The 11,235-nt window shown below is 49.8% G+C and overlaps 1 protein-coding gene across 3 annotated transcripts; it reads right to left on the bottom strand.

The window, feature by feature from the left end:
* Positions 1 to 2,773: 2,773 nt before the first annotated feature.
* LOC114633630 (keratin, type II cuticular Hb5) lies at positions 2,774 to 10,166 on the bottom strand. 3 transcript variants are annotated; one of them, XM_028782200.1, is made up of 9 exons: positions 9,635 to 10,166; positions 6,658 to 6,866; positions 6,124 to 6,184; positions 5,896 to 5,991; positions 5,132 to 5,296; positions 4,767 to 4,892; positions 4,155 to 4,375; positions 3,354 to 3,389; positions 2,774 to 2,960 (listed from the first exon to the last, which is right to left on the bottom strand). In XM_028782200.1, the coding sequence occupies exons 1-9, from the start codon at positions 10,052 to 10,054 to the stop codon at positions 2,774 to 2,776; spliced, it is 1,521 nt and encodes a 506-aa protein (XP_028638033.1). In that variant the 5' UTR covers positions 10,055 to 10,166. The 3 variants fall into 3 exon arrangements, with proteins under 3 accessions (XP_028638033.1, XP_028638032.1, XP_028638034.1); XM_028782199.1 differs by having other exon boundaries at positions 2,774 to 2,967; positions 3,358 to 3,389; XM_028782201.1 differs by lacking the exon at positions 3,354 to 3,389 and having other exon boundaries at positions 2,847 to 2,967; positions 9,635 to 10,054.
* Positions 10,167 to 11,235: the final 1,069 nt, after the last annotated feature.

The following is an 11,235-nucleotide window of genomic DNA, read 5'->3' as shown; positions in this document are numbered from 1 at the left end:
CACAGGTGTCACCTGGATGAATGGTCTTTCTCACCGTGGGTCCTTCCAGGAAGGTCCCCACATGGAAGAAAGCAGAACTGAGTGCTGACGACCTACTTGCAATACTGTTCAATGAGCAAACACTTTACAATGCCTACATGCAGAGAGCAGCAGGGATGTTAATGGCCCCAATAGGGTGTGGTCCCCAGTGGGTCGTCTCACTGTGGGCTCTCCTTACAGTCCCTGGGAAGTGTGGGGAGTTTGTGTTATTCACTACGTTTGTCTCAGGAGCAATAAGATGAGGTTGTATTTCCTAAGAGCACAAAGACTGAAGCAGGAGACGGTGAAGGACAGTGGGGCTGGAGAAGGAACCATGCTGGGGGTGTTTATTAGAATGAGGAAGCAGAGGGGCTGAGGGTTGGGTGGGAAAGGCTGGCTACTTCAGACAGGGAAAGAATAGACAGCCAGACCAAGCTTACGGTGATTTCAGAAGAGCTGCAATCCACACTTTCAAACTCTTTGGGAACTTTATGTCTGTGGAGAACATAGAACACTTAAGCAAGAATTAACTGCAGAGGTCTGACTTCTCTGATGAAGATGTTAGCTTAGTTTGTGATCATGATGGTTTGTATATGCTTGGCCCAGGGAGTGGCACTATTAGGAGGTGTGGCCCTGTTGGAGGAGGTGTGTCACTGTGGGTGTGGGTTATAAGACCCTCATCCTAGCTGCCTGGAAGTCAGTCTTCTGCTAGCAGCCTTCAGCTCCACCTGCACCATGCCTGCCTGGATGCTGCCATGTTCCCCACTTGATAATGGACTTAACCACTGAACCTGTAAGGCAGCCACAATTAAATGCTGTCCTTATAAAGAGTTGCCTTGGTCATGGTGTCTGTTCACAGCAGTAAAACCTTAACTAAGACAGTGATGTTTCAAAGAAGAAGCAAGCAGACCATCCTTGTTGCTTAGGTTGCTTGTTTTTCTGGCTTTTCCTTAACCTGTCAATTTTAGAGACCTGAACTCCTTTAAAGTATTTTTTTTCCCCAGAGGGCAGTCTGCAAGCACAGAGACCCCATGAAACAGTTAGGTTTGGTCATGGACGACTGTAACCCTAATACAGGCTGAGGAGACACCCATCCCAAGAGCTCATGTGAACGAGTCTAGCCAATCAGCTAGTGTCAAGTTCAGAGAGACCCTGTCTCAAAAGATAAGGTGCAGAGCAAGCAAGGACACTTTCCATTGTCCTGTGCGCATATACACAAGTACGTAGGCTTAACAATTTCAGGATAGACAAGAAAGGAAAGGCTGTGGGTTTAACGGTGATATCTTAGTGTGTCAAGTAGACAAGGGGTCAGTTGTGCTGGCTAGTTTTATGTCAACTTGACACAAGCTAGAGTCATCAGAGAGGAGGGAGCCTTAAGTGAGAAAATGCCTCCATAAGCAAGCCTTAGGGTAATTTTTAAAATTAGTGATTGATAAGGAGAGACCAGCCCATTGTGAGTGGTGCCATCCCTGGGCTAGTAGTCCTGGGGTCTATCAGAAAGCAGGCTGAGTAAGCCATGGGGAGCAAGTCAGTAAGCAACATGCCTCCATGGCCTCTGCATCAGCTCCTGCTTCTAGGTTCCTGCCCTGCTTGAATTCCTGTCCTGACTTCCTTTGATGAAGAACAGAGATAAGGAAGTACAAGGCAAATAACCCCTTTTACCGACAGGTTGGTTTGGTCATGTTTCACCACAACAATAGTAAGCTTAACCAGGACAACAGGATGGTGTTTTTCACAGGGAAGGATACAAGAGGGGAAGCTGGATCTATGCCCGAGTCAGCATGGACCGAGGAGGACCAGTGGGTGGGGCTTTGGGAACGGGCAGGAAAAGGAAGAGTCACAGGAGTGAGTGGAGGTTACCTTGTGACCTATGGTGGTGGCTTTTCAAAAATGCTAGTTAGCAGTTTATGGCTGACCTAAGACTGGTAGGCTGGTGCAGGCAAACAAGTGGGGGGAGGAGAGTCGCTGACACAAAACACACCCTTGCGTCATAACAGTATTTATTGAAATACAGACGGGGTCAACCCAGAAGGTGAGGCACCCACAGACAGAAAGTGGCCATAGTCCCCATCCCACCAGCTCTCCCTTGGACAGTTCCCTGTGCACAGGCAGGGGAGGCCTGAGCAAGTATGGGGTCTTTGAAATGTGCAAAGACTTCTTGAACAGCAAGACCTGTTCAAAGCCCTCTAACCAGGGGCTGTAGGTAGAAGGCCTCCCCAGAGAGCAGACTGTTTTCTGGGAGGTAACCCAAGAAGTATGGTTAGAGCAGGTTGCCCCAAGGAAGGCAGTCAGCTAGGGAGGTTAGCAAACTCAACCAATGATAGGCAGGTGCTTGCTGCCCCTGTACATAGGGCCAGAAGTGGAAGCTGCTTGAGAAGGGTTCTCTCTGGTTCTTGTTTTCTGGAGGGCATGGCTGGGCGGTTAGGATCATGCCTTGACCCAAGATGGCCATGCTTTATGGTCCAGTCACCCTGGGTGACTGGTAGTGTCCCGGAGAGCTTAGTGAATAATACAAATCATTTACAAGTATTTGAAGACAGGTTGGGGTTAAGGGAAGGGTTGGGAATGACCTTCTAAAGTGAAGCCAGAGGAGAACTGGGAGACAGTTTCCTAAAAGGAGAAGGAAAAGGAGAGTGGCCCTGAACTATTTCCTCTCATAGGAACATCTGGAAGATTCTGGAAGCAAGCACACATTTTCCATTCACACACCACTCCACTCTGGCGCAGACAAGTGGCTCATTTGAAGGTCCTGGCACTAAGCAAAGCGCACTGAGCGGCTGCTCCCACAGGTGAAGCTGGAGGCACGGGGCTGGCAAGGAGAGCAGGAATCAGGGGCCATCACGGAGATGCAGCCCCCAGTGGCAGAGGGTCCAGAGGCAATCTGGCGCCCTGGAGTTGTGCCATATGTGAGGCCCCCACATGTGACTCCTCCACGGGAGCTGCTGACACCTGTGGGAAGAGGAACAGGGAGGGATGAGGGGCTTGCTGGGGTGTCACCCACCCACCAGAAGTCCCTCAGGGCTTTGCATACAGGGCCTGCCTTCTCAAGGGGTCAGTGGTAACATGACAGGTTCTGTTCTTTCAATCTCAAAGCACATCTGGAGAGATGTTAGGATCCTCAGACTCATCTCCCTGACTGCAGTTCCTGGTAACCACCAGTAAGGGGCACTCGAGTTTTTGGATACCCTTTCCCACCCCCAGTAGTTCTTAAAGAAGAGCCTGGAGAAGAAAGACTGAGGAAGCTGGGGAACCTTGGAGGTTCAGTGAGGTAGCCCCGTGATCAGTTTCTCCCATGCCTAATTCCATTTTTCTAGGTTTGCATTTCTACCAGATACTTACAGACATTCACAGAGCCCACACCCTCGCATAGCCTAGGAGGAAAGAAAGTGCCATTAGTTTCAAACAGTGAGCTGGATTCCTTGAGACAGTTGCCTGGGGACAGACAAGGTCAGCTTTTGTTCTAGGTAGACTCTATCTCCTGAAATGCAGGAAGGGCTCCTCCAAATCCTCATCAAATGTTGACTTTCTTTCTTTCTTTCTTTTTTTTTTTTTTTGAAGTATCCCCAACCCAAGGAGGCCAACTCTCTTTGTTTAGAGCAGCAATGAGTGGAATTGTGACTTTCACACACCGCCTGCAACCAGAGTGCCTGGATCTGCTGAATGCCAGTAGTGCTTGCAGCAAGGATTAGATGGAGCTAGATGTATACAGGGCACATCTTCCTTATTATACATGAGCTTAATCTCAAAGGAAGCTATGAACCGGCTTTAGAAGCCCAGGACCCAGTGCTGGGTCCCAGCTCTGTAGCTTAGTAACTTTATGTCCATGGAAAAGTGCTGGCCATTGAGCCAATCTGCCTCTGTTTTTGGATAGGAAAAATGGTGCTTACCTGACAGGATGGAGGATTAAAAACGGGCACTTGACATAGAGCATATGATATGTGATAGGTAGCCATTAGTACTGAAGACTAGCTTGGCCTGGAGTAGGTGGTCAGAGCTGCGTGTCACATTTGAGACAAGACAGTTCATTGGGAGGACCAGAGTCTCCTCCTTCCATCCAAGGACTGACAGGTCCTAGCCAGCTTGCATGTTCAAGATAGTTTGGCCCCTCAAATGAATTCCCACAAGGTTCTTCTCACCTGTGCTCCTCGCCCTCCAGCAGGCGCCTGTAGGTGGCGATCTCGATGTCCAGCCCCAGCTTGGAGTTCATCACCTCCTGGTACTCCTTGAGCAGGCAGGCCATGTCCTGCTTAGCCTTCTGCAGGGCAGCCTCCAGCTCAGCCAGCTTGCAGCGGGCATCAGTGAGGGCAGCCTCTCCCTGCTGCTCTGCCTCAGCCACAGCAGCCTCCAGCTTGGCTCTCTGTGGGGTAGAGAAGGGGCTTCTTGTTAGAACAAGATGTGGATAGTGTGGGGGCCCAGCTGGCCTCCTCCTAAGTGTATAGAACAGGAGAAGAGAGAGACCTAGAGAGGGTCCATAGCAGGTAGTTAGCTATGCTGGCAATCCAAGGAAGAGATGGGGGTGGGGGCATTTTAGCATCTCACTTTGCTGGTGGGCAATAGCTGTTGGACATCAACGAATGTGTCACCCCAGCATAAAGGTTGTAAGAGACAGGGAAAACCTTGCCTTCTCTCTAGGTCCCTGCTACCTCTCATGATTTGTTTGAGCCATGCCATTTTGTTCTAGTGAGTCAAGGGCCTGGTGATGTTGCCTGCCTCTGCTTATTGCTTGTCCAAATCTGCCCTTGACCTACCTGGCACTTGGCATTCTCGATCTCAGCCGTCAGTCTCTGGATTATTCTGTTCAGCTCGTTGATCTCCTCCTTCGTGCGGCGCAGGGTCTCCCCGTGCCGGATCACTGTGGCCTTCATCTCCTCACACTGGTGATTGGAGACGGGGGACAGATGTTTATGAAGCACAGTAGGAGAATCGCCCCCTCAGCACAACACCAATGAGATCAATGAGTGTGCAGCTTGCACAACATTTCCTCATAGCAGTGCTAGCTATCCACCCCAACCTGAGATCAGTCAGCTGGTTCCATACCAGTCCTAAAGGAAAAGAAGCCTTTTCTAATAGACAGCTTGCATGGCTCCCACAGCCATTTCTAGGAGGCAATCACCTTTGTGCGGTACCAGGATTCAGCCTCTGCCCTGCTGCGGCTTGCAACATCATCATACTGGGCCTTGATCTCAGCCACGACACAGTCCATGTTCAGGTCCCGGCTGTTGTCCATCTTGACGATGACAGAGGTGTCTGAGATGTGGGCTTGCAGAACACGGACCTCCTGCGGAGGGAACAGTAAGAACATGATACTTGGTGCCTTTTCTGGGCTTGGTGCCTCATTCCTGTGGACAGTGTTGATTCTCTGGTGGAGCTCTGGAGGAAGGTCTGTGATTCCTCCCTCTTCCTCCTTCATTCACTCACAGACACAATGTAGAACAGGCAAGTCAGAAGCCCTAAACATCACCTGGGGCCGGCCTCTGACTTGAAAATGGGAGAAGTATGGGAAAGGCCTAACCTGAAGACCCAGGCAAAGGATCTGGATTTGAATGCCAAACAGTATTTAGTCCACTGTGGGCCTCCGTACATGGAATCCCTTTCATATCCATCTATAGACTAGCATGCAAACACACTCTGCCATGCAGAGATGCCCACAGGCACAGAAACCAAACACATATATGTGATTATTCTTATACATGCGGACACAGATGCCTGTAGCTCTGTATCCCAACATTTTACACCTTGTGTAGTGAGGCCTTTTCACACGAGTATGGGTGGTAGTTTTATCTGTGTGGCATGTTGCTGTACACTCTCAGACACAGGCTCCTGAACCTGGACCCCATCTCTGTGTGTCTCTGGCATGCAAGTGAGTGGTGAATCTACCTCTTCATAGAGACGCTTCAGGAAGCTTGACTCCTCCACCAAGGCCTCCACGTTGGCCTCCAGGTCTGATTTACGTAAGTAGGCACAGTCCACATCCTGATGGGGGGCAGAGAGGAGGGAAGCACATGTGGAAGTGTCTAAGGGTAGGTGGACTGACCAGCATGGCGACTGTTCCTGGAGGTCACAAAGGTGACTCCTCCCTCCCTGCCCTGCAAGCAGACCCCTTACCTTCTTTAGAACCACAAACTCATTCTCTGCCGTAGCCCTCAGAGCCACCTCCTCTTCATACCTGCATGTGGAGAAAGGAATAGAACTCAGAGCTGGAACCTCAAATCCTGCCTCAGTGACTAAGTTCTTCCAGGGGTTGTAAAAGGGATTAAACCTTTCCCGGTGTGAGATTGTCTTTGTGCGATCTGTTTGCGCATTGCTTCTGGCTAGGTCTTGTCTTGACTTGTATTTTCAAGCTCTTTGGCTCTGGGGTGGGTTCACCACAAGTCTAAATCATTTTGGCATCCTAGTTTCAAAGAGTACTGTGCTGGTGTGGAAAGCCCTCAGCCCAGTGCCCAGAGCAGCAAAAACGGAAAGAAGGCAGTGAGACTCCCATGTGGACTCCTATCCTTACTTCCTGGCCAACACCCACACACTTGGTCCACTGGACACACTCTCTAAGGCCCAGGAAGTCCTGTGGGGATCCCACAGATGCTGTGGCAGAGGTTTCCCACTCGCCTTTCCTCCTAGGGTCTCGTAGGCATGCACACTCACTTTTTCTTGAAGCCCTCCATGGCCTCCTGCACATGGTTGAGCTCGGCAGCCAGCCTCCCGCTGTCGGCCTCCACACACTCAGCCTCCCGCCTCAGCGTCTCGATGTAGCCTCCAAACAGAGGCTCCAGGTTGCTCTCACAGCAGCGCTGGTTCTGGTAGAACTGCCACTTGGTCTCCAACAGCTTGTTCTGCTGCTCCAGGAAGCGCACCTGCCATTCAGGAAAAGGAGAGAGACACAGTGGGAGTTTAGAAAGTGTGTGTGTGTGTGTGTGTGTGTGTGTGTATGAAGGGTGTTTGTGTACATAGTATGTGTGTGTGCAGTGTGTATGTGTGCGTGTATGTGCATGAAAGGTATGTGTGTATGTAGTATATATGTGTGTGTAGTGTGGTGTGTGTGCATATGTGGTGTGTGTATACATGAGATGTTTATGTGTGGTGTGCATGTGTGTGTGACTATGTGCATGAGGGGTGTGTGTGCATGTGGTATATGTATGAGTGTAATGTGGTGTGTGTGCATGTGCTGTGTGTATGTGCATGAGGTGTGTATGTGTGGTGTGCATGTGTGTGTGCATGAGGAGTGTGTGTGTGTGCACACTGTATGTGTGTGTGTGGTATGGTTTGTGTGTGCATGTGTGTGCATGCATGAGGGATATGTGTGCATGTGGTATGTGTGTGTGTGTGTGCATGTACAGTGTGTGTGTAATGTATGCATGTGTATATGGTGCATGTGTGGTGTGTTATATGTGTGTGTGGTGTGTTATATGTGTGTGTGGTGTGTTGTTATATGTGTGTGTGATGTGTTGTTATATGTATGTGTGGTGTGTTATATGTGTGTGTGATGTGCTTTCTAGAGCTCTCTGCCATTTCATGTTGGCTGAGAAACACTGAACTCTGGCTCAAAGCCGAAGGTCAGGCTGCAGCTCCATTTCTGTGGTCGGAGACGGACAAGCTGTTGAACCTCTTGCTGGCACGATCCTCGCTTCTGTGATAATAGTGTTACAGCTATGAAGACTGAGCAGGTTCATACATGTAAAATGCTTAGAACAGTCCCTGACATGTACCAAGGATAGCAAGTCAATAAAGCTACTCTAATTACCAGTGGTTCCTCAGTCATTCATTCCCAACAAACAAGTCTCCAACACCACTGTGTGGAACCCAGCCCTGTGCTAAAACACCCCCTACACATGTGTGTACCCCATACCACACATGTATACACATACAGCACACACATACACACAGACATACACATGCCACATACCATATATACACACTTCATGCCTGCTCTCTCTCTCTCACACACACCACATAACATTACATACATATGCAGCAGTACACCACATATACATACCATACCACATACACACACGCCACATACCACAGCACAATACACACACCACACCATACCACATACATATGCTACATACATACACACCATGCCAAGCATAGCACACAACACCACACACACAAACTCCATACACACAGACCACACACGCACTCCACACATCTCTCTCTCACACACACACACACACATACACACGCGCACACACACACACACACACACACACCACCTAATACATCCATGGCTGTCCATGTCTATGCCCAAGACCTTTATTTTTTTCTATGTTCATGTCTTCATCTGTTTCTGTGTTTTCTATATGTCTGTTTATTTCTGTTTTTATGTCTTTGTCTCTCTATTTCTATTTTTTTTGTGTGTCTGCACCTTTGCCTATGCTTTTGTCTATGTCTATAGATTTGTGTCTGGGTATGTCTATGTCATTTTTCCGTGAAGCTCGTTCATTTATCATGATTCTGTGTGTGGGGTGCAGATGCTATTTCCTCCACGTTATAGACAGGGAGGCAGACTCCTGAGGATGGGAGGACTGGCTCACACTCACTGGCAGAGTGATAGCCCCATCCGCTGCCTTCACTGGCGCACAGTGTGTCTGCTCAGTGTCCCCAAGCTCCCTCAGCTCCATTTCTCAGTATAACATGGATATTAGGATCTACCCATGGGGTGATTTTGAGGATTTATTAAGACCACTAAAGCCGGGCAGTGGTGGCGCACGCCTTTAATCCCAGCACTTGGGAGGCAGAGGCAGGTGGATCTCTGAGTTTGAGAGTTCGAGGCCAGCCTGGTCTACAGAGTGAGTTCCAGGACAGCCAGGGCTACACAGAGAAACCCTGTCTCAAAAAAAAACCAAAAAAAAAAAAAAGACCACTAAAGAAAAAGTATCAGGAATGTCACTCCTCTGGTCTCCATACCTGGTCTCTGTACCTGCTCTGTTAAAAGGTGGCTTTAGATTCCCTTTCCACAGCCCCCAGGGAGACAGCTGCCAGCATTGATGGCTGCCCTTCCAGGCAGGCCAACTCCCTCTCTCTCTTCCAGTGCCCACCCCCTTGTTCAGCTGCCATATGTCCACTACTGTCTTTGGAAAAGATAGTAACCACTGTCATTTCTCGAATGCTTGCTATTGCCCTATACTTTCCATAACTGCACCCCAGAATTCTTGAATAAACTCATGAGGCTGGACTTGCTATTCAGGGGTGTATCCTGTCTGGGGTGTCACACTACTGAGTGTCACAGCCGGCACGGCAGGAGGCAGTGTGACCTACACAGCCCCCTTCCACTTCTCACGCTGCTTAGACAGTCACTGTGCCTTCTGTTTGTGCCATTCTCCTAACCCTCAGCCCCCAATCAGCAGGGACACCCTTGCTTTTCATATTGCCTACACACACACACACACACACACACACACACACACACACACACTTTAAACCATAGACTCAGTTTCTAGACTACATAGTGAATTTTCCAAGTACCAAAAGAAGGCAATGGATCCATCCATCTATGTGGTCTGCATTTCTCCTCCTCGCCTGTCCCTAACCTGGCAGCCAGTTTGTCTCCTTAACAGACTGGGACCTTCCCAAGAAAGGTCAGGGCTGAGGTCTGAGCTGGACCATCACAGGCCACACGCACCTTGTCGATGAAGGCCGCGAACTTGCTGTTAAGGCACTTGATCTGCTCTTTCTCCTCATGCTTCACGCACTGAGCATTGGGGTCGATCTCCAGGTTGAGGGGCGTGAGCAGGCTCTCATTGACAGAAACGGTGGTGATGCAGGGCGGGCTGGGCCCACAGACGCCTCCGGAGCGGTATCCAAAGCTGCGTCCACAGGAACCTGCTCGGAAGCCCCCAACAGCCATGCGGGGCCCACATGGGCTTGGGTTACAGAGGCTTCGGCTGCTGAAGCCGGTCAATCCCCGGTAGCAAGACACTCCTCGGAAAGGAGCTGCGCTGATGCAGCAGCGGTTGCCAGTTTTGGGGGCCACAGCTGAGCAGGAGCTGAAGTTTCTGGTAACTCCACATCCTGGGCTGATCCTGTAGGAGCGACAGGACATGGTGTGAGCTGGACGGTGTCTACGCGGCTGTGGGTTTGGTGCAGGTTGCAGAGTGTGAGACTTGGAATCCTTTGGGTCTCTCTGATCCTCTGCGGTCCTTTTATTGGTGGGGAGAGCTGGGGTTGGCTGTGTAAAAGCAGTGAAAAGCCATTTTATGTTGTTTATGGGCTTGGGGAGGTTGCCAGGAACTCCTTAGGGACTCATTTTAAAGGTGAGCTCAGAGGCGATTTGGGCCCCGTGAAGGATTGAAGATGTTATTACGGACACTGGGAAGCACTTTTCATCTTCAAAGCTCTTTACACTCATTAAGTAATTAATTTTCACACAGTCTCTCTGAGATGGCCTCAACCCACACCTGGAGACAGATTTGAACTCCATAACAATCTGGGGGCGGCTAGGTTTGGGATACCAGTGGGGGCTATAGAATCAAGAAAAGGCTGGAGTCCCAGTTTAGGTGAGACCCAGATGTCTCTGCTCTGTCACCTGTCCCACACAGACATACCCTCATGTCTGTCACTGTCCCTGGAGCAGCTTCACAGACCCCGGCAGCTTACTCTAAGGTGGTTCAGAACTAGAGGGGTTGCTTTGACCCTGTGTTCTTAAGGACAGAGGGCTGGAGAAGATGGTCCCTTAGAACATTCTGGTTCAGGCCAGAGAGAGCTGTAGTCCAGAACCTGTATTTCTCACTCAGCAAAAGTGCAAACCACTGAAGTTTCAATGGCCACATAATGACCACTTGTGGGTAACAGAGAAACTCCTCTTCGGCCACTTTCTTCCATGCGGCCAAAACAGAAGGGCGTACTCAACCTCCAGGTAGCCTGCGTTTGTACATCAGCTTGCTCTGGGTCCCCATCCATTTGCTCCTTAAGAAGAAACATGTCTTGTAAGTACCTATCCCTTCCAAGACTGCGGGCCACAGCAGCGAACCTGTTCGTAGGTTGTCCCAGAATTGCCTCTCTGGAGGTCTGGTTTGAGCCTGTTTTGTATGTACAAAGGTGGGAGTAAATTTCTGTCTCCTGGGGGCCTCTGGGACCCATGGGCTTCTAATGTCTCTGTTACTTCTGTGTCCCTGGGCCACCTATTAGGATAATGATGCCATTCCTCTATTGTTAATGGAGCACAAACACCAAGGATGTGGTCTCTGCCCCCAGGGAAGCTCTGCAGACACCTGAGGAATTAGG

This window comes from Grammomys surdaster, unplaced genomic scaffold, assembly GCF_004785775.1.
Source record: "Grammomys surdaster isolate TR1022 unplaced genomic scaffold, NIH_TR_1.0 724, whole genome shotgun sequence".
Classification (NCBI taxonomy): domain Eukaryota; kingdom Metazoa; phylum Chordata; class Mammalia; order Rodentia; family Muridae; genus Grammomys; species Grammomys surdaster.
This window is presented reverse-complemented; position numbering and strand designations above follow the sequence as displayed.

What these genes read in the sequence shown, in the direction of transcription:
- LOC114633630 (XM_028782199.1), bottom strand. Translation starts at nt 10,054, where the DNA reads ATGTCCTGTCGCTCCTACAGGATCAGCCCAGGATGTGGAGTTACCAGA. An exon ending in ATGGAGGGCTTCAAGAAAAA is followed by an intron (nt 6,185 to 6,657) that starts GTGAGTGTGCAT and finishes CTCCACATGCAG; the next exon opens with GTATGAAGAGGAGGTGGCTC. An exon ending in TGTGGGCTCTGTGAATGTCT is followed by an intron (nt 2,968 to 3,357) that starts GTAAGTATCTGG and finishes CTCTTCCCACAG; the next exon opens with GTGTCAGCAGCTCCCGTGGA.